This window comes from Leopardus geoffroyi, chromosome B4 (assembly GCF_018350155.1).
Source record: "Leopardus geoffroyi isolate Oge1 chromosome B4, O.geoffroyi_Oge1_pat1.0, whole genome shotgun sequence".
NCBI classification, from domain to species: Eukaryota; Metazoa; Chordata; class Mammalia; order Carnivora; family Felidae; genus Leopardus; species Leopardus geoffroyi.
This window is the reverse complement of record NC_059341.1, coordinates 30,091,094-30,118,789: the sequence shown is the minus strand read 5'-3', so window position 1 is coordinate 30,118,789 and position 27,696 is coordinate 30,091,094. Positions and strand designations below refer to the sequence as shown.

Here is a 27,696-nt window from a genome sequence, read left to right as displayed (position 1 = left end):
CACACCAATTACCCAAGTGACTAAGAGAAAAAAATATTAGGGTCACATTCTTATGGTTAATGTGTGTACGAATGCTTCATTATGATCCTCATAATAACCATGGGTTGTAACTAAATAGAGTAAGCCTTAGTGTTTTTGCTGGCAAGACGAGAAGACTAAGGCTTGGGATGGCTAATTAACTTGCTTAACATTGTCCAGGTCACTTTTTAATGTCAAAGCTACAGAGGTACTTGTGGACCCTGTGCTATCTGCCACCACTTGCTGCCTGCATCACCCCAATTTTTTCCCTGAAGTCTAGAATTGATTGAGCATTTATAATGCAGTCTATCTACTCTGTACTGAGATTTATTGTTTACTTTACTTTTTCCCTCACTGACTAGAGGGCAGGAATCTGGGAACCTTCCCTCTCTTTCACCCAAGTATCTAAGACTTATTTGTGTTATAAATGAGTAATTGCCAGTCACCAACTTCCCTCCACCGAAACAAAAACGCTCACCATTATAAGCTCACGTTCTGAACTCGATGCCCTCTCCTTAAATGTTTGAGGAGCGAATGGTATGATTTCAACAGCAGTATGAATCCCTGAAGTAAACAAAAGGTTTTTATGCCACTTCACTGAAATGTTTTCTTTTAAATGTAGATATAAACTTAGGGTAAGACTGCAGAGTGTGCCATTAGAGCTCAAGAGAGAAGTCCCTGACTCATGCAGATTGAGGTTTAGGTATGTTCCCAGGAATGCTTGGATTCCCAGAGGCAGGGAGAGCCCGTATTTCAGCAGGATTATCTCAGCAACACAGTACATGCTCATGAGCTTAAAGCTTAATTACAAATAAGATGTCATTGTCTCTCTGTCATTAGCCACGCCATTCCTGGCCTGGACTTGTGGACCACTTGAAGGCCCATGCAAAGAGTGATACATGCTAGGGGGAGAGGGCAGGGAGGACACTTAACCTTGATCTCTAAAGCAACTTTGCCAGGAGATTTTAGATAGAAAGAAAATATTCATCATATCCGATATTTCAAAATACAGACAGTTGGGTGAGATATTTTTCCAGTTGATTCTGCCTTTAGCTCAACAATCTTGGCCCCTTCCCCGGCCAAAATCTTACCCCATCTTATGGGATCCAGTTTGATTCAAATGACCCTTTTACCATAAACCCTGTTCTTTCTCTTCCTGGAAGGAATCTTTCTTCTTTGGAATCCCATAATGCCTCATCTGTCAACATGGTGGTGTTTTTTACTTTCAGCCTTGTGTTATCATTATTTCCACATAGGCCTACCTGCTTCCAGAGCCTGGCAAACAGTACATGTGTGTTGAGTTTAATGGATTAGCTGTTTTTACCTGGACACCTGAGATCCTTCAATTTAATTTCACACTTTCAGCTTGAACACCTATGATGTGTAACGTGCCCTAATTGTGAGCATGCTCCCTCGCTCCATTTATTAGTTTATAGTTTGCTCCCAAATGTTTTTAAGAAGGAGAACAGTAATTAATGTTTATCTACGTAATACAGTGTGTCTTAATGTCCAGATTTTAGAGGTTTCTCAAGTAAGAGGGGAATTCAAATGGAATAACTGTCTGGTTTTTCTGAACACAATTATATCTGTTCAAGAAAATCTAGAAGGAAAAATACCCTCAGGTTTTGCAGAGAATATGTGAAGACTTTCTGCTCATACGTGTCTTTTTTTTTTTTTTAACGTTTTATTCATTTTTTGAGACAGAGAGAGAGACAGAGCATGAACGGGGGAGGGGCAGAGAGAGAGAGGTGACACAGAATTGGAAGCAGGCTCCAGGCTCTGAGCCATCAGCCCAGAGCCCGACGCGGGGCTCAAACTCACGGACCGCGAGATCGTGACCTGAGCCGAAGTCGGCCGCCCCAACCGACTGAGCCACCCAGGCGCCCCTCATACGTGTCTTAAAGATGTTTTTCATAAACTAAGCTGAGCATTTTCGGGTGGGTGTCACAGTCCCATGTGCTGCTGTCAATCCAAAGATCTTCAAAGCCTAATCTATCTTCAAAGCCTGTATCTATCACATGGAGGAAATGTAGACCAGTGGTGGTGCCTCCATTCTAGAACATTCCATCTTTATCGTTTCCATATTGGAGTGATTTGAGTAGCTGGATTCTGGAAATGACTCTAGTTGAAATGCTAAAGTATTAACCTGCTGCGCGGAGTCCCTTTTGTTTCTTTTTTTGCCTATGCCACTTGCCAATTTTAACAGCTACAGCAGATTTTACTATTTAAACAGAACCAGATGGAACTCCAGTTCAAAGAACATAGCAGAATTAAATATTACTTTTTTAATTAGTTGTTTCTGATTTATATCCAAAAAAATTAACATGAGATAGAAAGAATGTGCAATAAATTCAGACACAAAGGAACCCACTTAAGCATTATCTCTCTTTATTAGCCAAAAAAAGACAAAGTCTGCCCTTGTTTAGGGACATGGTTTTTCTTGCCCCTTTCCTTGTTCTTATGCTGGAAGTATAGTGGCAAGTCAGGGAAACCAGGCTTTCCATTGCGTTTCTGCTGTGACATCCTTATCTAATGTTATTTCAACTGGCTGGCTCACGTCTTCCGATAGAAGAATTCATCTGTTCATTCATGTAGGATTGTTGTACTATTGGAGTTTTGTTATAACCAGTAGTTTGTTTCCACCCAAGAAAAATGCTTTCCTTTAATTTAGCTATGGGGGAGAAAAGAGAGAGAGATTAATACAGGAAATTAAGACCAGAAAAGAAAATAGGTAAGGTTCTTCCTGCCTTGCACTTTTCTCATACTTGGATATTTTTACTCTTTACCAGAATTTTAAAAATATTTCCTCATTATCTTTTGCTTAAAACACTCCATCCCTACTATCTTATTTTTCAACAGCATAACTAAGTCACTTGCAAAGTTTTGCTTTCTGGTAGCCTGTGTAAATTTTAAACCCACAGTCAAGGTAATCATAAATGGTTTCATATTTTCTATGATTATACAAAAATGTAATTTTTAAAAAGAATGATCAGATTTCATTATTCTTGACAAAGCAATTCTTTCAATACTTATCAAGTTTTTGCAATACAGTTGGTGCAACAGCATGGGTGAGTATTTGTACATGGGCCACGGATCTCCTCTGGGTAAGTCCTGGCCCAGTCACTGGTGAGCTCTGTGACTCTGGGCAAGGTCCATCCACCAGTTAGTTCCTCAGTTGCTTTGCCCATAAAATCTTCCATGTGTGACTATTGAGAATTCAAAGAGATAATCTTGTAAATTTAGCCCTTAATAAATGCCTGATACATAGGGACTGCCTGTGGTTTTCCTGTTAATATAGTAACTTCAGCCATAAGTATATTTTTTATGTAATACAATAATAGTGAAAAAACACATAAAGAGATAGAGAATTATATCACTGGCTATAAAGTGGTTATATTCCAGTTGGTAACTATACAAAGTCCAAGATGCTAGGTTAAGGAATGCAATGATCAGATGCTTGAATTAAGCCCTCAGATCCCAGAACAGCATTGATGTTCAAATGACCAGGCTCTATCAGAAAATATGTGTGTTATCGAAGGAAATGAGACAATTACTTAAAAAATATTTTCTTTAGCTTGTGGTGTCTAGTGATGAATTAGACAGGTCTTTGAGTCATCAGAGATGCTCTAAAAAAAAAACCCAACACACTCCCCCCTGCTTCAAAGTATTTTTCCTGTTTTTAATCAGACTTCAGTTCTTTGTCCTTTATTTTTTCAGGCTCTTGTATTGACCTGCTATGGGAATGTTAGAAGCTGGTAAATGCTTCCTTACCAATGCTACCTCAATGGGCAGTATTTTATTGAGCAAGACAGATTTTCATTTTAGAAATGAGGCTTTCCACATTATGACATTACCAATGGCTGGTTATGTATTATTATAGAAAGCAATGATATTCATTTCATGGCTCGGAGGCTGCATGCTGGTGTTTAAATGGCAGTTTGCAAAGGTTTGCTACGTGATTTACTACACAATGCTAAGATGTGTGCTTTGTCCAAAAGTGATTCCCAGTAAAATGTGTGCCTCTCCTGGCTTCTCTTTATCTGGGGAATGTGTTTCCTGCCATTACTAAGACAATGCCATGGCCATAAAGTGCATGTGGATTATACCTGTAGACATCTTACAACAAACGTTGAGTCAGGATCATGGTCAGGATCTATGCTGTAGGGAGTCCTCACCCCACAGGTGCTGCTAGCTCTCTACCCCCTGCCCCCCCAGAAGTGGATGAGGACAGGATTTTACTATTGCACCTCTCCCCAAACCCAAAATGAAAATTGGGCTTTCCTCTTCTGTATCTGCTGTCTGACAATATTTTCTCTTTGAGGATAGAGCACAGTGAAAGTAAGATGTGGATAGACATTCTACTAGCAGTGTTAGAATTTATATTTATATTTATATTTATATTTATATTTATATTTATATTTATATTTATATTGGAAACAGGATATATTGGGTAAGCTACTGTAAGCTAACTCAGAGAGTGGCCGACAGAACTCAAAAGTAGCGTGCTAGACTTCTGCAAAATAGTCTACATACTACCAGATAAGTACCAGATGTTTATGTGCATCACACACACAGAGTGAAACATTCAACAATTTTAGCGAATGCGTTGATGCTCGGCTCCATGCATACCCGTCCCACCATCACACCCCCTTACCATCACCGTTAATGTCAAACAGAAGTGCATCAAACTCAGATGTAAAATCACATCCATCTTCCAATTAAAAATAAAGCAGCTGTGAAATAATGATATTCTTTCAAAATAAGAAGATAGTGATTGGAACAGAGCTGACTGGATTTAGGGAAAGCAGGTTACTTAATTATGGTTATTGTGTGAGTGAGTTTTTATGGAAAGAAAGGAATTATTGTTCAGGATGATGAACCCTCCAAAACACAGAGGGGTGGCATTATGTAAAACTATTCTGGGGTTATATCTTTGTCTTTCCAGCTGCCTGTCTTGGGTCACCAATCTTGTCTATTATGATGTGAGGTTGGTAAGAGCTCATCATAATTCAAAAAGCTAAACCAGCAAGAGGATGGCCAGGGGCTGATTTGGAAAGGTTTTCGTGAAAACTATTTCTTTTGGCTTGAAAATGACCGGAGCACAATACTCTTTAAAGAGCCATACACTTCTTAACAAATAATGTCTATAGTGGTGAGGGAGGCACAGTAAGTTGTTTAGGGTCCATTTATTTCATTCATTCATTTCCTCCTGCTTACCTCTGCACTTCCTGCTCCTCCTTCTCACCAGAACATTCCTTCCCTTTGTGCCCATTTGTCCACTTCTACTGGGTACCCTTCAATACCCATCTTAGACATCAAAGTCTGCAGTGAAATGTCTGCAGTGCCCCAACTTCCAATTCTCTGGGTAAAATTTTACTCCTTCCCCTGTGCTGGATCACATTTCACGTGTATTGATTGCCCCATTCTGTCATCATGTGTTTGTGTTTCCAACACTCTGACTGCTCTTTATATCCTCACCACTTGATACAGAACTTAACAGATGAGTGGTATTAAGTGTTCACTGAATGAATGTCAGTTAGGTTGAATAAAAATGTTCACAGGTTGAACAGATCATGCTACAACCATACTGTGGAACACCATGAAGCCATTGGAAATACTTTGGGCAAAAACTTCTATCCATAAAACTAAACAAAAAGCAGGTCATCAAACATAGACTTAATATGACCTCATTTTTTCTGATACTAATAAAACATACAACACAACATTCACATATAGTTTGCATAGGAAAGAATACTCTGGAAGGCTATTATTGGTGGCTTTCTCCTAATGTTGGTCTTATGGAGATTTTATTTTCTTCTTTAATCTTTTCTGCAGCTTATACATTTTCAATAGACATCTATTACTTTTCTATATAGAAAAGCAGATGTCCCTTGCAAGAAATCCTAAAAGTCTGTATGGAAGTAGAGCAAAGACGCAACCTGATGGGTTTGGTGGTGGAGACATGAGCTATCCCCCAAACATCCCGGGGGAAGAAGGTACTTCATTCTGTCTACCGGACTGAAAAGACGAAAGAGTCATTTGTTGTCAGAAAAGAGGAAAAGGTTATTTTAGGTCAAGAGAACTTCACGTGGCAAAACAGGGAAACAGAAAGGCTTATTTTGTGTTAGGAATAACAAATAATTTCACGTGGCTGGAAGGGATGGTTGGAGAGGGATAGATGCAGCAGGTAGGACTACAAAGGCCAATGGAAGCTAATGTCATGGTTAGCAGAGCTGGCTTCACCGGTGAGAATGGTGTAAACACCCAGGCTTTAGGCAGTGAGTCCTTCTGAGTCTCCTGACACAGACACAGGAAGTGTGCCCAGCAGGGCTTCTGAGGCTGACGGTTTTGCTTCTCTCCCAAACCCAGTGAGTCACTCCAGGGTTGTTGTTAGGGCATTCCTCAAAAATACCTAGGAAGAAGGACTTGAAAGAACACCCCTGGTGTTGCCCATGAGAATTCCCGCAGTGATAGGGAGGCTGTGTCTTGGTAGAGTTCTGGCTACCATCCGGTTTTAATTGCAAAGGTTCAGGCCCCAGCCCTGATCATTTTGTGAGGTTGTCATTCATCCTTACTAAACCCAGTGGCAGTAATGTGAGGAAGAAAAATGAAATGAAATTTCAAGTATCCCAGTGCGGTATAAACAAGAGAATCTGCAGAGTTTTAAAGCACAGCAGGAAATTTTATGCAATTACAAGAGGAGGTTGCTAATGCATTTCATTGCTGTTGAGAAAAGAAAATATTTTTTTCTTTTTTACAAGTGATTCGTGTACATGTTTAGGGCCTTTCTATCTGGGACCTTGGACGTTTCCCCTGTTGGATACCCAGTTAATTCCAGTCTGTTGCTCCTTCCTTTAAGTCAGTTGTTTCTAATGCCTAGGGTTCTTCCAGTTGACAACCAATTAAATTCTCTCCTACCTGGTAACCAAATTTTACCCTAAAAACAAAGTTTAAAAATTAGGAAAAGGACAGCCAGGGAATGAAGTACTAGAGTTATTTTAAATCAGCCTAAGCTGAATGTGCACTCTTGAGAATTTAATCATTTCCAAACTGAAGAGCCATTTGTAAGTTTGACAGGAAGAGTTTATTTAAATAGCTCTGCTTCATGCTCCCTTGGACGTCAAGACTTGAAGGGCCCTTCAGCTTGAAAGTGGATATGGCATTGGGCATGACTCAATGGATAGTCAGTAAAGCACTAAGTGTTCTGAGAGCATTTGAAAACAGTTGAAATTGTTGAGTGCAACCATGTCCAGAGTGCCCATTAACTTTCAGATTGCAGCGTTAGGAAATCAGAGAGTTTTTGCGGCAACTTAAAATCACCTGATTATTTGTCTGGAATAGAGTTAGATTTAGGGTTGCCAGAACATCCAGTTAAATCTGAATTTCAAGTAAACAATGGACCAGTTGTTCATATGTCCCAAATATTGCATGGGACGTACATGTACTAAAAACATTTGTTGTTTCTCTGAAATTCAAATTTAACCTAACAGTCTATATTTTTATTTGCTAAATCTGGCAAACGTGGATTTGCCTCCTTTTTTTGAGCTTTGTATACAAATTCATACAAAGTATTATAGTTCACTTGTGAAAAAAACTCAAATTTCAGAAAAAAATTCAAATAGCAAGTACAGGCACTTGATAAAAATGTGTTGGGTAAATATTTATTTGTTAAAATTAAAGCATCTACCATTATCCAAAAATATTAATTTCTATTAAAGTCTTGCTCATTTTTTCTCTTAAATCTGGTAATAGCAACCAGAGCGTAGACTTTACATCTTTAAAATCAGGTAAATGAGGGGCGCCTGGGTGGCTCAGTTGGTTGGGTGTCTGACTTCAGCTCAGGTCATGATCTCACAGTCTGTGGGTTCGAGCCCCACGTCAGGCTCTGTTCTAACAGCTCAGAGCCTAGAGCCTCTTTCGGATTGTGTGTCTCCCTCTCTCTCTGACCCTCCCCCGTTCATGTTCTGTCTCTCTCTGTCTCAAAAATAAATAAACGTTAAAAAAAAATTTAAATCAGGTAAATGAGATAAAGATGGTTTTACATTGAATGGTATCCTCTTCCTTTCTAGATGAAGTCTCCTATTATTGAACTGTGTGACTTCAACTTGGCTTTTATGAGCTAGTAATACAGCTGTTTTTCCTGGATTTAACTTTGTGTTCAGTTTTGAAGTGAATTGGCAACATGTTGATTTAACTACTCTAAGGGCCTTCAGGAAAAAGCAATTCATGAAAGACAATAGTCATTCTTCATAAGGCTGACTGTACATAAAATGGAGATTCTTTAGGTGTCCATGGCCTATAGGACTGGAGGGTTAATTGAAATTTTGTTTTCTGAAAATTGGGTTGTCATGTAGTAAGTGGAAAGCAGGATTCAGAAGTTTTGGTGGTAGGTAGAGGGTATACTGCAGGGGAGGGGGTTGTTTTCTTTTTCTTTTTCTTTTTCTTTTTTTTTCTTTTTTTTTTTTTTTTGGCTTTTGTTGCTATTTTCATTGGAAAATGGCATTCTCTTACCTAATAATGAATGTACTGTTGAAACATCTTGTTACTGTTAAGCAGTTGTGATGTGCAATTACTTTCTGTGTCCTTTAAAAAGTATTTGCCAGGGGTGCCTGGGTGGCTCAGTTGGTTGGGCATCCAACTCTTGACTTCAGCTCATGTTCTCATGGCTCATGGGTTCAAGCCCCACATCAGGCTCTGCACTGATGGTGTGGAGCCTGCTTGGGATTCTCTCTCTCCCTTTCTCTCTGCCCCTCCCCTGCTTGCACTCTATCTCTCTCTCTTCAGATAAATCAATAAACATTTTTTTTTTAAAACTTTCAAAAGTATTTGCCATATATTTGTATCATTTCTTTAAAGTATTTGCATTATACAGAAATACAATAGAGGGTATGACAAGTGGAGGAAAACAATTTTAAACAAATAATCAAATGTATCCCTAAAAGGAAACTGAAAACATTTCTAATCTATAGAAACAAGTAATGATTTTTGTTTTAAGATCATTCTTGGTTATTGGGGCACCTGGGTGGCTCAGTCAGTTAAGCGTCTGACTATCGGTTTTAGCATGTGAGGTCATGATCTCGCAGTTTGGTGAGTTCAAGCCCCACATCAGGCTATGCGCTGACAGTGTGGAGCCTGTTTGGGATTCTCTCTCTCTCTTCCTCTCTCTCTCTGCCCCTCTCCTACTCACACTGACTCTCTCTTAAAATAAATAAATGAATTAAATCTGTTTTTAAAGATTATTCTTGGTTATTAATGATGGAAATAAGGGAAGTAAAAGAAAAAAAAAAACCCTGTAGTTGACCCTTACACAACATGGGTTTGAACTATGGGGGTACACTAAAAAGTGTATTTTTTATAGTATTGTACTGGAGGTGTATTTCCTTATGATTTCCTTAACAACATTTTCTTTTCTGCGACTTACTTTATTGTAAGCATACAGTATATAACACATATAACATATAAACTATGTGTGTATCAATTATTTATATTATCTGTAAGGTTTCTGGTCAACAGTGGATTATTAGTAGTTAGGTTTTGGGGGAGTCAAAAGTTATACACTGATCTTCAACTATGGAGCAGGTCAGAGCCCCTAACCCCCTTCATTGTTCAAGGGTCAACAGTATTTTACTTTACAGAGAACATGGAATCATAGGAAGTCAGAGTTGAAAGGGGCCTTCCAGGTTATCTAGCCCAACTCTTTTATTTAACAGATGAAGAACTGGAAATCTAAAGTCATTAAAGATGAAGTGATTTGTCCGAGGCCCAACAGCTAGCTAGTGGCAGAACCAATACTAGACATTTGAGGGCCCGATGCTTAGATCTTTGTCCCACCCACTCATATCACAGGGTCGCAGGAACAACCCAAGCCACTGCACACCTCTGCCAGGAAATTGTGGATCTTCAGGCTTTGGTCACCCTCTGTCATCACTGCTGTGATGCCTTCCAAGTAGCCCAACCTTCAGGGGTACGAGACAGGCTAGTGAGAGATGAAGACGAGGCTCCAATGTTGAGGAACTTCTCCACTGGAAACTTACAGTAGGAGCTTGTGAACTCTAGCCATTGTCACTTGGAGGCATCAGTCCTTCCCAGATGATGCCTTGGAATCCACTTGCCTCTTGAGCTGAACTGCAAGAGAGGCCATGGGAAGATATGGGGAAGGAAGAAATCTAAAGATGAAACAGATATCCTTACTTTGCCTTCCTGGTCTCGCCTCCATTCCAGATTATAAGTCTCTGGCCCATTCTCCAAACCACAGCACTCCTAGTGCTTTCAAAGTCCTCTTGTTTCTGTCTGGAAGGGGACAGATGCTGAAGAGTGATGAGAAATGGGAGCCCATTAGACCTGAGTTTTAGTCCAAGCCTCTCCAACATCCAATTTGCAAGTTTATCTTATCTTTTCTAATTTTATCTTATCTTTTCTAATTGTAAAATAACACATACCAATGCATTGTTTGGAAAGAATTTTTTTTTTTTAATTTTTTTTTTTCCAACGTTTATTTATTTTTGGGACAGAGAGAGAGCATGAACGGGGGAGGGGCAGAGAGAGAGGGAGACACAGAATCGGAAACAGGCTCCAGGCTCTGAGCCATCAGCCCAGAGCCTGACACGGGGCTCAAACTCACGGACTGCGAGATTGTGACCTGGCTGAAGTCGGACGCTTAACCGACTGCGCCACCCAGGCGCCCCTGGAAAGAATTTTTAATCTCTTAGAAAATATAGCAAAATGATATTGAAACCAGTGTTCACTTTTGTACCAAGATCAAGCAATTGTGGTTGCAGCAGTCTCTTCCTGGAACTGCCAAACTCGGACAATTGCTGTCTTAATCCTAGCCATGCCTTTGTTTAGAAGGAATGAAATGGAGAAGATAGGGGATGTTGATGCCAGGTGGAAGTAGGACCTATAACTCTCAGGTGGCTGAAAACTGCACTGTGGAACCCACGGGAAAAGATGTTTCAGGTTATGATGGTGCAGGGTGAATGATTGACTAAGCTTGTATTGTTTTGCAGGTAGACTTGGGCCTTCTGCGCTTTGTCACTGCTGTCGGGACACAGGGAGCCATTTCAAAGGAAACCAAGAAGAAATACTATGTCAAGACTTACAGAATAGACATTAGCTCCAATGGGGAAGACTGGATCACCATAAAGGAAGGAAATAAACCTGTCGTAAGTTTCGCTGTCAGCCCCTCAACCAATTCAGTCTTTGAAACGGATGATCAATTTTTACTTGTTTGTTTGGGAGCTTTCTGTCTGGCCTGGTTTAGTTTGGGATTGATTTAAAATGAAAAGTGCAATTTGAGGTTTATATCTGACCAAGGGGTGGGGGTGGAGGGTTCTCATGTTCCCAGATCCAGAAGCCAAGAGGAAATTATACAGATGCTTCCTAGAAAAGTCAATACCAGCCAAATTAAGTGTTAGACTCAAGAATCACTTTAACCCTCCCATGGGGACACTGAGCATGTATAGGATAAGCACTGTCTTTTTAGAACCTGAGGAGTTGTTCTGTTTTGCTTCCCCGTGTTTCTTCATTGTCTTTCATAGATTCCTTCTTTCTTCCTCTCAGTCATGGGCTGGTTTTAGAAAACTCCTTTTCATCTACCCTCTGTGGCTCACAAACTAATTTACAAGAGTGTTTGGCCGTTTATGTGAAAATGAATAGAAGAAAGGCAGTTCACAGTGTTCCCTCAGATCACACAAATGACATGATATTACCTCCTCACTGCTCTTAACAAAAGAACACACACCAACCATGCCCTGCCCTGGGTGCCCTACCCTAAATCATTTGGAGCTGAGTTGTTTTTCTCAGCCTGCGTGTTTATTTGAAGTTATGCTTGCTCTGATTTATTCATCAAAAGATTTCTGAGATCTCATATTCACTGTTTCCCCAAAACTAAAAGCTTGCCCTGAAGGCCAAATAAAATGCACAGAAATGATAAGGATAGTAGCAAAGATCCAGGTAACTTGAAATTCAGGATTTGGGAAGAGGCCAATTAACATGTCCTTGTCTCTGTTTTGAGCATGCATGGCCTGATTTTCTCCTTCTGGGTCTGGAGCTAAGAAGAGCCATAGTGTGAAGTGAGAGAACTGTTAATTCCTTTTGATTAGCTGCAAAGCCCCCACTCTTATTTAGGGCAGACAAAATGAAAGTAGATATATAGACAGTTGCCCTGTGGGAGGGAAGGTCTATGGACAGCAAGTTCAAGGCCACTGAGTAGCCCTGGAGGACATGGAACCAGTCTTCCATCTGGGGAAGAAAAATCCTCATAGCCAACATTTGTGAAGCTTTGGCAAGTAAAATTTGACCCTAAGTTTCATGACTTAATCTTGACATATTTTTGAAGACATGCTTTAATTACAAACAAACAAACAAACAAACAAACAAACAAGATACTAATGCCCAGGACACAGCAAGGAGAGTAAGGAGAACTGACCTCAGGCCTTCAGGCCATTTCTTTAAAACATGAGTGCTACTTCTCCACGGTGTCCTCGTCAGCCGCTGGCCATCAGTCATTGGCATGGCCCAGAAGGGGCTGTCCGATAGCACACACCAGGTTCTGAGGGGGTGTCTGACAATGCACAGAGCTCACTCTAGGTCCACTATCGGGAACATCCTGGCACATGGAAGGGCTTCCAGAGTGAGAGGCAGAAAGAATAAAGAAGGATTCGGCAAAGATATAGGTGCGACATCCATCTGAGCACTTTTATTGAACCTAAATGCAAGCCAGACGTCCACCTGGTGTCCAGTTATTGTTGTCCACCCTCCTTTCCCTTTACTTTGCGGCCTCTCAGACACTGACCCCTACCCTCTTCCCTGCTTTCTTAGCCAATGACAAGGCCAGCAGCCCTCTTTATGTTGAGTGGAATGTATGTACCTCCATGGTTTTCAGCAAATGTGAAGTCCCCTCAGTGAGAGCCAGAGTTCACCCCCAGCCTGTGCCGGGGCATGCAGTGCTCTTAACTGACTGTCAGGCTCTCCCTGAAGTGGACTTGTTGACCCTTCAAGCGTTATATGGCTTGGGACTCTGCTTCCTCTGGCAGCTGCCCATTCTTCTCTGTCACACAAAAATGCTCCCACACAGATTGTTTCCCAGAGAGATTTGCTGAAGTAGGACAGAAATCCAAAGGCCATCACAGGCGAGGATAAATTATGATATTAAACCATCTCTGGAGAGGGATCAGGCTAACGGCCAACTTTGTAAAGCATTTGACCACCTTCAGTCACACAGGCCACTTAAGCTAAATGAAGTAAAAACATCAGCTCGACCTTTAGAAGTCCTTTCTCCCAGGGGAAGAACAAGTCTTGGGAAATTGTGATTCTCCTCTGAGAACTTACCTGGAAATGTGGGGAGGAATCTCCAGGCCTCCAATGGGCTCAGTAATGCTCAAGTGACACAACATAATAGGAATATGGTGTGGCTGTGTAAGAAGCAGAGCACTAGCTGATTTACTTTGACATGGGATATCCCCAGTTCAGGGCCAAAGTGAAAGACAGGGAAGTAGAGGCTTTCAGTTCCTCCTGAGGTGGGTCTAGTGCCGGATGTTCCAGCATGGAACCTGCTGAAGAACACAGCAGTGGAGCCACGCCCAGGAAGAGTAGTCCCGACACATCCTTGTGGGAAACTCATTCATGACTGGCACTTACTACATTTGCAGTTACAAGCCTCATCTTTCTTAAAATAAAATGGCTCATTTTTAAAACTAGAAGCAGGAGCCCTGGAAAAGCTGATTTCCAGTTACATATCATTTATAACTCAGTGTTGATTTTGACCGCTAAAACATAATTTTACCAATATCCAAAAAAGATGAAATATCATTACTTAGTTGGCGTCAGGGATAAAGTTTCCCATCAAGAAATGGAGTTAAAAGAGGGGAAGCTACTTGACACAGTGCTGTAGCTGGGAATATAACCTAGAATTTTCAAAAAGCCAAAATCTATGGGGGCACCTGGGTAACTCGGTTGGTTAAGCATCTGACTTCAGCTCAGGTCATGATTTCACAGTTCGTGGGTTTGAGCCCCATGTTGGGCTTTGTGCGGACAGCTCAAAACTTGGAGCCTGCTTCAGGGTCTGTGTATGTCTCTCTCTCCCCACTTCCCCGCTTGTGCTCTGTCTCTCATGAATAAATGTTAAAAAAAAATTTTTTTTTTTTAAAGCCAGACCCTACACTGAACTCAAAAAGTACTCCTTCTAGGGGCGCCTGGGTGGCGCAGTCGGTTAAGCGTCCGACTTCAGCCAGGTCACGATCTCGCGACCCGTGAGTTCGAGCCCCGCGTCAGGCTCTGGGCTGATGGCTCAGAGCCTGGAGCCTGTTTCCAATTCTGTGTCTCCCTCTCTCTCTGCCCCTCCCCTGTTCATGCTCTGTCTCTCTCTGTCCCAAAAATAAATAAACGTTGAAAAAAAAAATTAAAAAAAAAAAAAAAAAAAAAGTACTCCTTCTGGGGGTTCCTGGGAAAGTAAAATAGAGTGAGTTCCCATGCACCATCTATAGTATTATGTAGGTCCTTATGATAAAGTTAATAATTTCCAACTTTTTTGGATAGCCTTTTTTAGGTAGCCTTTAACAAATGTTGTCTTCGTAATAGTGCTTTTGGAGTCTCTAGGATCTCAGAAAATTGAATGGATGATTAGGATAACATTCTACATTACACGTGATTTCTTCTGATTGCCATCATTTGAAAAAAATAACATGACAAATTACTAATGCCACCTCAACCTTTGATGGGCAATGCTGAAATTACAAATAATTTTTATAGGCATTTGTGGAAACATATTTTTGTATTTGTCTTAAATCTGAAGAGGCTGTCATTAAAGGACCCTTTCTTTTTCTATATAGATCTTTCAGGGAAACACCAACCCCACAGATGTTGTGTTTGGAGTTTTCCCTAAACCACTAATAACTCGATTTGTCCGAATCAAACCGGTGACTTGGGAAACTGGCATATCTATGAGGTTTGAAGTCTATGGCTGCAAGATAACAGGTGAGCTCCAGCTTGAAGATGGCCCAGTTTTGATTTATGTAAGCTTTGCAATATAGGGAGTTTTTATAATTTTAGGAATGGGAATTTTATAATTTTATATAAAGCTGGTCATTTTCTTTATATAAATCTGGTCATTTTCAGTTGGTGGTTAAAGGCATATGCTTTGAGTTTAGACATCTGTGTTCAAATCCTGTTGATACTCCTCACTAGCTTATTTTGTGAGGGGATTTATTGTCTTTCAAAGCCTTAGTGATCTCAACTAGAAAACAGTCATCATGCACCATGCAGGATTGTTGTGATAATGGAGTAGCTCATGGATATAAAGTGCTCAGCACAGCCTGGTGCTAAGTGACACCTTTCCACTTGACTCCAAGCTCCATGATGGTGAGCACTGTGCTTTTCATCTCTGTTTCCTGGGTGCAGGGCACACTGACAGGTGCTTAGTCGATTTGCAATGAAAAATTACTGCATGGCATGCTCTCCACCTTTTTCATTTTGATGCCAATGGGTGGCTCTGTCAGCCACCGTCAAGAAGGAGTTTAACTTATGAGAATTTCTCTCTTCACTCACTCTACCTGGACAACTTTTTGTCTCAATGTCTATCCCTCTTTTATTAAATTCATACACTAATATTAGAAATTGATCGGTCAATTTTCCTCTCTTTTTGTTTGTTTCTTCTGACATTCACAGGACTTAAAAAATCTCTGTTAAATTGATGTAAGTAGAGGGATTACACCCATTTGAGAGATGAAGGTGTACTCTGGAGGCACGAAAGGCTAAAAAAGTGGGCCAGCTCGGGACAGAGTTGGAAGTAAAAGAACTGTCGTCACTGTCACTCTAACTGCATTTCTCTGGCGATTCACTGATCTTCCTGTGCCACCATTGTGTATTCTGAAGTAAATACTAGTCAGGCCACAATTCCTCACCATTTAAGTAAATACATTGCAAAGGTTTCACACACACACACACACACACACACACACACAGCAGTACAATGTAACCTTCAGTGTAAGTTTAAAAGTTAAATGGAATCAGTAACTGATTCACCAAAAAGTAATTAAAAGTGAACCACTTTTAAAAGTCTCTGAACTATCTTTTAATATTATGTTAGTGTACATAGTTAGGACATTTAATCTCTTCTTCCATGAATGCTAGTATTATTGTTTTTATTTTTATCCTTTGTAGGATAATTATATCGAGACAAGGAAACTACTGAATTTAAAACAAAAACAAAAACAAAAACAAAAAAAAAAAACAAAAACAAAAGCCCCACCACCTGGGCAATTTTCAATGAAATTACAAGCCATTTGGACAAGAGCGCCACAAGAAAAAACTAAGGAGAAAAAAAACTATCCTTGTTTATAGGAGAGTCCATTTTGGCAAGTAATAACTGACACCTGATTTTACCAAAATCATATTTATTTCCATACCAGAGACAGGTTTGTTTATTGTTTCAGGATCTAAGACTAAGAAAGTTCAAGGCCTTGGAGGCAGGAATTGGGTGGAGAGAGGTTTGGAGGAAGAAGCGATGTTGAAAAGTTAGATATAACCTTGGCTTTATTTTTGATCAGCAGATACATGAGAAAAGTTCTAGGTCATTTTCAGAGAATTACAAATTTCAGAAGTTGCTCATAAATTTGTAGAAACAAGGCCATTTGAGGTCAGGGTGGAAATAATTTCTGGCTCATTTCTAATCTAATGTCACTGCACCAAAAAAAAAAAAAAAAAAAAAAAAAAGAAGAAGAAGAAGAAGTAACTTTGTAAAGACTCCAAATGTAGTAGTCTAAACTCTGATTTCTGAAGTTCTCCTTTTAGTTCAATAAAACACACTTAAATTTGAACCTCTCTTTCCATTTTCACAAGGATTTCCCTGAGAGTTCGTTCTAGGTGTGTGAGTCTTCACATGTGAAGAAGGCAAATACTTTATTGGATTTTTAAAACCAAAAATGTTACATGACTCAACATTAAAGGACTAATTAAATGTCTAGTTTATTTATTTAAACATAGATATCTAAAATAGCATACACTATTTTCACATATATTTTATTTTACTATTATTTTAAGGAGCTATTTTTTCCCAAAAAAGATACTGCTTTTAAGTTCATAGCGCTAATATTTTTATCATGACCCCTGATATATTTTAGATACTTCTCTCTAGTAAGGTAGCTACAATCTCCAAATAACTGACCAAGGCAGATTTTGGGGAAGGCAGCATGTTATAAGGATGGTCATGTGGACAGAAAGTGTGCAGACATCTATCCAGGCCTCGCTCTCGACTGTCCACTTGGTGAATGTGAGACCATGGGCAAGACATTTTGTCCCTCTGAACTCCATTTCCTGGTCAGTAAGATTAACCTTAATTCAGCTGTAATTAAGATTAAATTGAAAGTATTTATAATACACTTGGCCTAGAGTCAGTGTTAACTAAATGGTACCCAGTAAATTACACAGTGAATGGTACTCCATGAACTGAACCTAGGACAAGTCCCAGCAAGCAGAGTTTTCTTCTTGATGACCAGAAGCAGATAGTTTTCAGCTTTCAGAGGCCCTAGTCCCCTCAGAATAGAGACTAATGCAAGAGAACAAGGCTGCAGTGTCCCTGCTGGACTGTAAGATCCGTGAAAGCAGGGGCCATGTTTGCCTTACTTTCTATTGTATCCTGTATGCCTGGAACAAGTGCTCAATACATTTATTTTTTAATGAATGAATGGATGAATGAATTGCAGTTTTATCCACAAATGACTGAATTTCAAAATACCACCCTCTCCTCTTCAGTTGGCAATTCCTAACTCAAACTGGATTAAAACAAACAAAAACTATTGAATTAAGTTATCCTGTGAATACATCATTCGACTTCCAAAGTCTCCAGAGCCCTTAAGTTTTAACCTAATTTTTGTATTCAGAAATTATTTTTTAGAAATACAATAATTCTAGAGAAGCCAGAGTATACAGTGTGGTCACCATGTAGAGATATAAAGAAAACAAGATTGGAGCAAAAACCATTCTGTTTTAAAGGTGATTGCCAAAGGAGCATTTTCATTATTTTGACAAAGCAGGCTTCATCATTTCGGCAAATATGGATATGTGGGGAAGATAATCTTGGAGGATTACTGCTTGATGTATGAGAACATACCACAAACTCGTTTAACTTGTGTTTGTTAACCAGAAGTGTCTTAACTGGTGCTTCTGCTCACATCAGTGTGTTCCTATGTTAATCAAAGTTTGGAGGGATGATCTCAGGTGCCACAATATCCTGAGTCATCATGGGAAGATTAAATTATGCTCACTCAGTTTCACCCATCAAATGCAGTTATCATGATCCCTCTCATTCTCTAAAACAGAGTATTTGATTTACCAGTATATCTGTTTTCCTATTAAAACTGTATAATTTTACCATAATATATCAATGAAAAGAATCACCTTAATTCCTCACCACAGAACTCATCTCTCCCTTCCATCTAATATTGCTTTTTAAGTTTTCGAACAGGGTTGCCAGGTAAAATACAGAATGTCCAGTTAAATTTGATGCCGATAAATGACAAAGAATTTTTTAGTATAAGTATGTCCCATGCAATATTTGGGACATACTCATACTAAAACATTATTCATTATTTAAATTCTAATTTAGTCTAGCATCCTGTTTCCTGTTTTGTTGTTTTTCTTTGATTGTTTGCTAAATTTGGCAACACTATTTCCAAAGGATTTGACATGTAGCCAGGCTAAAGCACATCTGAGCAAGCCTGCTGTGGAAGAATAGAACTAGATCCTAGCATCTTATTCAAACCTTGAAATGTTAGTGTAACTTTTCTCCTAATCATTGCTAAAAGTGAGTTATTAAATTGTTGAATTAATAATTGTTATTTAACATTGTTAAAAGTGCTAATTTTTAGTTAAAGGCAAATCAATGTGCCTCTTCACTGTTCTTTTTTGGATGAGGCAGACTTACAGAAGGAACCAGGGTCTAACTGTACTGTGGATATGTTAGCGGAATGGGGGCTGGGCATCACTAGGTTTGTTGATATGTAAACTCTGCTTTAGCCAAGTCTGCATTAGAGAAAGGACGTTAATCTGGTAAAGGTTGTGCTCGCATTACAATATTCAAGTTAATTGTGTTTTTGTCCAGATGGTAACATCTGGTACTTATTACTAGCTAAACATTTTCTTTCTAAAAGCTGATTTTGAATCAGACAGGTGTGACCACAGTGACCAAAAATGTGACTTCTATTTTTAGCACTACAATTTCATAGACCCTCAGTAAAATACTTTTTATAATTTTTTTTAATCCTCATTGAATTTATTGTATCCAGGTCCCAGCCAAGAGCAGCTACTGTGACTGAATTACAGGAAAGGGTGCTTGAGAAAAATGGCAGTTGCCTTTATTGTGTTAATAAGTTGATTCATTTATCAAATATTTGTTAAGTAAATACCATAGAAAGCCCGGATCAAGGAGTCATAGAAAAAAATTTAAATATGACTTGGCTCATGTCCTCAAAGACAAAATCTGGTGAGGCCAGTAGCAGCAATCCAAGGAGCTGCATAGGGTCATCAATATAGAGAAATGCACATAAAGTGCTAAAGAAGAGTCTCATAGAAAGAAAACCATGCCTAGTGGGAAATATTGGGAAAATTGTAGCATTCAAAAATGGCTCAAGATTTGTAGTGGTTTAGGTAGTGGGAAGGGCAAGATAATGAGGACTTCCTAGTGGAGGGAACAGAATGAAAGAAAGCCTCCCTCCATCCCACCCCCATAAGAAAGTTTTTTATTCCATTATTTATGCCTGTCACAAATGGGGTAAAATGAGGAGAGGCTTTCAAGGCTGCAGTATGGAAGACAGGACATGCATAATTCCGAGCCGGGACTGAATGCTTGGATAAAGAAATGGCATGACCTGAAATGTACAACTCATTGGAAAGTATCTGAGCAATTAACTCTTAAGGACCAGCTGATAACATGGACACAGTTTAATCTCATTAAATGCATGCCTCTCATTTAGGATGGCTATATTTTTTAAGCTAAATTTTAGTTATATTATGCAGAATTGAGTTGTTTCAAAGAAAAATAGGTTATCATTCTTATGCATGTCCTTGATTGAGATGTACAGTTTTGAAAGGAGAATAATTGAATGATTTGTTATTAAGTGGCCAATTAATTAATCAATGATCGATACTCTGCTTATGCTCAGAAGCTACTTGGACTGCTGCAGAAGATGTAAAAAGATCTGATGCTCTTCGTTGCTTTTTTTTTTTAATGTTTATTTATTTTTGAGACAGAGAGTGAACAGGGGAGGGTCAGAGAGAGAGGGAGACACAGAATCTAAAGCAGGCTCCTTCCAGGCTCTGAGCTGTCAGCACAGAGCCCGACGCAGGACTCGAACCCATGAACTCTGAGATCATGACCTGAGCCGAAGTCGAATGCTTAACTGACTGAGCCACCCAGGTGCCCCTGATGCTGTTTGTTGCTTTTGAGAAATTTATAATCTAGCTGTGGATGCAAGATAACCAATCTTAAAGCATGGAGAGAACAATTTAATGCTAAACCGTGTGCTACTTTCTGCACATGCAATCATATTTCTGACAAGGGAGAGTTTGGAATAAAGGCTAGAATAGTTTCAGAAGTTTTCATGAAGAGTTTAAGATGGGTTTTAAAATTTCAGCAGAACTTACCTCTGTCAACAGGAGGATAAGGGGCTGCAGGAACATTTTGAGCAAAGATAATGGTGAGGGTTGTATCTAGGGTATACAAAAAGACGGATTCACTGAAATATGCTGTCAGTAAGAGGAAACAAAATTAGATAAACAGAATGAAACCAAAATGAAGATTTCAAAGGCTGGATAGACTTTTTATATAGTCCTATAAATAATGGGGGGCCATGGAAATTTTTTAAAGCTCTCTTTCTTTTATTATTGTGGTAAATACACATCACATAAAATTTATAATTTTGGCCATTTTAAGTGTACAATTAAGTTGTGTGAAGTACAATCACATTATTGTGCAGCCATCACCACACTCCATCTTCAGAGCTTTTCATGATCACAAACTGAAACTCTGTACCCATTAAATACTACCTCTCCATTCCTGCCTCCCACCAGTTCCTGTGGCCACCATTCTACTTCCTCTCTTTGTGTATTTGAATCCTCTCCATACCCCACATCAATGGAATCATACAATATTTGTCCTTTTGTGTCTGGCTTATTTTACTTAGCAATGGAAGATTTTTGAGCTTAAGAATGACATTGCAAAAAAAAAAATTTTTTATGGAAAGTGAATTGGCAGTTATGGATGGTATAGACTCATAACTGGGGTCTGACAAGCCAACCAGACCAGTTAGCACCCTGGCCAGGAGGGTGCAGACCAGAGTAATGCCAAAAGGAAATGAGGACCACAAGGCAGGACCAACCAACATACTTTTTTTTTTTTTTTTTTTTTAATGAAAATATGACAGGATTTAGTAGCAGAACAGGAATGGAATATATAAAATAAAGAAAGACTAGATGACTAGGCAGAAACTAGCTGGTTGGTAGTTCCACTGGTTAAAACACAGAGTTTGATAAAGAGATTTAGTATCAAGGGGAAAAGGACCGTTTGGGTTTGGACATGGTACATTTGTGACGACAATGGGATTTTCGTGTGGAAAGCTCCTAAAGCAGTTAGAAAAGGGGTGGGCAGGACAGCCTCCGGCTGTTGGAATTACTGATTTCCTATCTCCAGCCTATCATAAACTGAACCTCTGTTGGGCAGGGCCTGTACTGGATCTAGGGCTAAATTCTAGATACCAAAGGGACTGGAACATCAGTACTTTGACATTAAGCTTGGAAGAACTCAAAAATGGGGAAATGTCTATCTTCACGGAAGAGTTTCCTTCTTGGAATGTGAGTGTGGGAGGGAGTGCTATAAGTCTAGGAGAAAGGTTTGAGGGAGGGAGAGCTTTGGTTTAATGTCAAATGATCCAGAGACTTAAAAATGTATATGAATGGGTACAATGTTCCTATTCAGTCTGTGGTATTCTCTTTCTAAGCATGGAGAGTTATAGAAAATCATTTTACATCATCTATTTCATTCCACCCTCTAGATTATCCTTGCTCTGGCATGTTGGGTATGGTGTCTGGACTTATCTCTGACTCCCAGATAACAGCATCAAACCAAGGGGACAGAAACTGGATGCCTGAAAATATTCGCCTGGTAACCAGTCGCTCCGGCTGGGCACTGCCACCTGCTCCTCACCCATACATAAACGAGTGGCTCCAAGTGGACCTGGGGGAAGAGAAGATTGTGAGGGGCATCATCATTCAGGGGGGGAAGCACAGGGAAAACAAGGTGTTCATGAGGAAATTCAAGATCGGGTACAGCAACAATGGCTCAGACTGGAAAATGATCATGGATGACACCAAGCGCAAGGCTAAGGTGAGATCCAGGGATGGGAGCAGCTGCTGGGGAGGAAGTCCTTTCTCATGTCATTGACTTAAATCCAGGACCTCCAGCATTTTCCTGAGGAAGTACGACTTTGTATTTCTTTTAAGCCATGACATCAGTGGAAGTGTGGATGGTGTCCGTAAGACCCCCATTCTAGGGAAGACAGGAATGAGATGCTAAAAGTGGTATCTGAGATCAACGCAGAAAAGAATTACATTGCTGGCTGCCTTTCCTTCCTTAGGGAACAGGGGAAAGCTTGACACTCAGGAGACAGGGCGGCCCAGAGCCTGGGAGCCTGGGGACTGACAGGGCAACCCAGCAGAAACTCAGAATCTCTCAACAGATTTTAATCTGTTAGCCACTGCCCCACCCCCATCCCTTTTCCCTTCTCTCACCCATCCCTCATTTAAGTGGCTTTTGGGGGGGTTTTGTTGCTGGTTTTTTGGTTTTTTTTTTTTTACATTTTAATTGTGGTGACATACACATAACCTAAAATTTACCATCTTAACCTTTTCAGATGTAAAGTTCAGTGGTGTTAGGTACATTCCTACTGTTGTGCAACCGATCTCCAGAACTTCCTCATCTTGCAAAACTGAGAATCTGTACCCACCCCGCAATGACTCCCATTTCCTGATGCCCCAGCTCCTGGCGACCACCATTCCACTTTCTGTCTCTGTGAATTTGACTTCTTCAGGAGCCTCCCATAAGTGGAATTATACAATATTTGTTTCTTTGTGACTGGCTTACTTTACTTAGCACAGTGTCCTCAAGTTGGAGCAACAGGATTCCATTTCTTTTTAAAGCTGAATGATACTCTACTGTATGCACATACCACATTTTGCGTATCCATTCATCCACCTATTGCCACTTTCATTGTTTCTGCCTTTTGGCTTTTGTGAATAATGCTTGAGTATGTTTTTTTATGCCTTGGAACCTTTTAAAATACACTTGGCTCTTGATCCAATGATAAGGGAGATCTTCCAACATTCATCACAACACGTGGTATCGTTTTTTTTTTTTAACCAAACAGATTCTTTAGGGATTATGTTTTACTTAGGCTGGTGGTCAAACTAATTTGCATTTTCTTTTTTTTAGTATATGTGCTGCCGAAGTGAGCACTGATTTGCATTTTCTGAGCACACAACACCAGCTAGGCCTGATGATGGCTGGTTTGAGTGTGAATAAGTAACAACCCATAGACCATCAGTTCTGTGTGCACTGAGGGAAGCATTCAGCTGATGGCACTTCTCACACCCAACACAACTGGCTTTCCATCCCAGCTTTTGCATCTCTGCTTTGCTCAGGACCTACTCCTTTTGTGAAAAGATTTTAGCCCATTGGAGGGAACGTTATCCTTGCTCCCACTCTAAAGGACTGTGGTGATGTGCCTTGAATATAGTGACTCAGGCCAAGGGCTTTGCAGGCAGGAAACAAAAGCCCAATGGCACAGCCAGATCCCCCTCTGTCCAGAAGCTGGACTCTGCAGAGACCACCTGTCCCCACTGGCTACCTGTCCACCAAGGCCGTGGTCAGCACCAGTGTGGCAGGCCACTGACAGTGATGTTGCTGTCGGAAATGTAAGAATCTCTCTCCCATCTCGCCCCTACTTAACTTGTGGTTTCTAAACCATTTCCAGTGTTTTTTTTTTTTTTTTAAATCTACATTACAGCTACTTTCCTTCTTGTGTTCATTTCATTCCCCACCCCCTTTATGCCTGCCCCTCTTGTTTTGATAAAAGAAAACGTAAAATAAACACCAGAAACCGGAGTTCCCCTTAAGAGCCCATCTTTTCAGAGGAGTTGTGAGCCTTCTGACTTTGTCACAAAGTGTGAATATGCCACACATCAGCAGCATCCTGGTGCTGTTGTGACAACAGCAGGTGTTGTGACACCTTCAACATGAGGGTTCTAGGAGAGAAAGAAAACAAATTACCATATGCTTTGGATAAGGTGCCTCATTGAGTCTGCAATTAAGTCTAAAGCTATCACTCTACTGTAGTACATTGTGCATAGAATTCCACCAGGAGCCAGCACACAGGTTTCAATCTTAACAAAAAACTCCACTCATGAGTATGTGAGATTTTTCTCCTCAAATATGATCTTATCCATCATTATCATCCCCCTATGATATTTAAAACCACAAAAGCCTCTAAATTATTTACATAGAGCCTAATCTGTCATTCCTGACATGTCCTTCTCCTTAAATAAAATCTTTAAGATGCAAAAGGACATGGGTAAAGCCTTCAGTTTAGGTGCAGTGCATATTACTAAATTGTATAATGATACTTAAAACATACTCTATTTAAACTTACAAATGAAGGTCACCTGCTTAGGATGCCAAGTATCTTTTGTGTAATAGTAGAATGAGTACTGGGTTTTATGAATAAAACAGTACTTTGATGGCTATAAAATCCCCTATATCCTGCTCCTCACTTCCTACCCTCAAGTAGTACATGATGGACAAGGTATATCAGAGTCTTTGAATTAAGCAGAGAGGAGATCTAAATGCTCAAATCCCTCTTCTTCTAAACCACGGTGAGTAACAGGACACAAAGATATTTCATAAACGATCTTATGTTAGCAGTGTTAGCTCATTTCCATATAGATCCTTGCTGCTAATATTCTTTCCAGCTCATCACGGACAGCTTTTATAATTTTCTACATTGTCCTAATTCTTTACTCAAGTTAAAATTAGAAGAAGAGCTTGGAGTCTATAGCTATAAGTGCTTTTCTCCTGTGATTGTTGGAGCTATATTAACATAGAACAGGCATGCATAGTAATGTTGTTTTCATTATAATTATATCTCACTGACGACACTTAATTGGGCCTAACAATAATATATGTCAGATTCCCAATTACTGGAAGCAACTGTGTTCCATCAAGAGTGCAGAACCCCAATAATGATTTTACTCTTCAAAATAAGAGAAGGCAGCTTTAGGGGAAGAAGCGAGTCTGTGTTAACCATGTTCTTTAGATTTCTGGAGACTTTTCTGGATTGGATAGGACCAATTAATTTATTTCTGGAACTCAGAGAACCTCTGGCCAGATCACAGTCAACCCAATCCGTCTGTTTTCACTTACATGTGTGTCCCTTTTAGCCCTGATATTTCTACCACTGAATGATCACATCTTTTGCTGGCTTATGACATCTTGATCCAGGAATCGGGTATGGTCCCTGCTCCTGACTGACATGGCCTGGTGGCTGGCCATCCACTCAATCTAATCTACCAGTCAGTAACCCAAACTGCAATACATTTAAAGAAAAATTAAGGAAACTAAGTATGTGGCCTTGGTTACAGACCTCAGTTACCTGAATGTAATGAGATTAGACATGATTATTTCTAAGGGCAGAGGCATCATAGCAGTGTGGTGAAGGGCCCCAGTTAAGACTGCCTAGGTTTGAATCCTGGCTCTGACACTTACTGTATGTATGGCCTTGGGCAAATTACTTGACCTCTCTGTGCCTCACCTGTCAACTGAGGACAATGATAGAATGTACCTCAAGGAGTTGTCTTGAGGATTAAATGAATTCATATACTTTAAGCACTTAGAACAACGCCTTGCACCAGGAAACATGATGCGATGTTTCATGTGTAACAAGACACTCACAATGATAAGGCAAGATGATTTTCCTAATCTCCCTCCCCACCTACCTTTAGGGGTAGGATTAAAGAATAATGTTGGGAGAAGAGGATAGAAGAAGGCTTATCTATTTCTTGAAAAAATTATTGTTCCATTTTCTTATGATTCCACTCAAGGATTTTGACCTTCCTGTCAATGTAAAAAGGGAAATAAAATAATCAAGTAGCAGCACGGGCAATGAGTGGCCTGGCCCCCGAAGAATGTCACAGTGACTTCAAGTCAGGAATGTATTTCAAAAAAAGGAGCCCATTCACACGGCAGTTCAGCCAGGCATCAGAGCCTCACTTGATAGCCAGGACCCTTGTTACTTTCCTGAGAGGCTCTTTTATCTACAAATGCCTCCAACTGGTGGTTCTGCTTAAGTAAATAGCAATTTCAGTGAGTTGGAATAACCCCAGTTCCTAACTAAATAGCACTTGTACTACATTAAATTTAATATCTCCTTCTTCAGGAATTTAATCACTCCCTCTTCTACAGGTTTTAGCAAACTAGGACCCGCTTCTTTAAGAGAATGTAACAGGAGTCGTCACTGAAAATGTGGTGTCTAACATAGCTCTGAAAAATGGCAGCTTCTCTTCCTGACTTCTCTTCCTCCACCTCAAGGAGGTGGTAGAAGTGTCACTTCTTGAAGGCACATCAGCATAGCATTGAAAACGTGTCTCATTAAATCCTCAGCTTCTGGTATAGCTTCAGTGTGTACTTCAAAGTTTCTGAGAAATGACATCTGTCACTTCTTAGAGAAGCTTTAGTTGTTTTCTTCCCCCCTCCTTTCTCATTTATGAAAGACATGTCAGCCATTTACGAGGTGGTGGGATGGGGTCTGTTTCTCTGCCCTATTAAGAGTCCTGAAGGAGGGATTCCTCTACCGAAAGGGAGGTTTTATTGATAATGGTGTTTCTCCTACTTCAGTCTTTTGAAGGAAACAACAACTATGATACACCAGAGCTACGGACTTTTCCACCTCTTTCCACACGATTCATCAGGATCTACCCTGAGAGAGCCACTCATGGAGGACTGGGGCTGAGGATGGAGCTGCTGGGCTGTGAAGTGGAAGGTAATTACAACGTCCCGAGTCCCTTCTAGTTTCCCACTTTTTAATCTCTTTCTTCATGCATTTATGCCCCTGATGGCGCGGCTGCAAATTGCCAGCTTTTTCCCCTGGGTGATCCTACCTTGTGCCTGTCAGTCTGTGAGGCTCGACGTTCTAGCACATTCCACCAAACAGTGCCTTCAGAATCCCACTTTTGTATTGGTTGTTTGTGGAACTCTCCTCAGATTCTTTGGGTTGCCTTCTTTGACTTTTTTAAGTTTCCTGAGGTGAAATTTGCATAACATAAAATTCACCATTTTTAAGTAAACAATTCAGTGGCATTTAGTACATTCACAGTTATTTTTGCGACCACCACTTTTATCTAGTTCCAAAGCAAAACCCCCACCCATCAAGCAATTTCCCCTAGACCCCTGGCAATCACTAATTCCTTTGACTTTTTAGTGTTGTTTAGCCATCTGTGTCCCATTCAACTTTCTGTCTGCAGTGTTGACTGCCATCTCATACTAGTGGGAAACAGCATTTGACAGACAGAACCACCACCATTATCTTGAATGAACTGCTTAGGCTACTGCAGAGAAACAAAACTTTACATGAGATAATA

At 40.1% G+C, this 27,696-nt stretch overlaps 1 protein-coding gene and 1 long non-coding RNA gene across 7 annotated transcripts in view; both read left to right on the top strand.

Moving 5' to 3' along the window:
- Positions 1-27,696, top strand: part of NRP1 (neuropilin 1) — a 139,391-nt gene that overhangs the window by 86,394 nt on the left and 25,301 nt on the right. For all 6 annotated transcript variants that reach the window (XM_045465306.1, XM_045465305.1, XM_045465304.1 and 3 more), the window contains 4 exons: positions 11,025-11,180; positions 14,847-14,991; positions 22,062-22,393; positions 26,954-27,098. In XM_045465306.1, coding sequence (XP_045321262.1) covers positions 11,025-11,180; positions 14,847-14,991; positions 22,062-22,393; positions 26,954-27,098 — 778 coding nt within the window. The remainder of the gene's footprint in view (positions 1-11,024; positions 11,181-14,846; positions 14,992-22,061; positions 22,394-26,953; positions 27,099-27,696) is intronic.
- On the top strand, positions 14,998-16,832 carry LOC123591273. The gene is made up of 2 exons (XR_006709197.1): positions 14,998-15,375; positions 16,177-16,832. It is a non-coding gene; the product is annotated as an uncharacterized LOC123591273 (long non-coding RNA).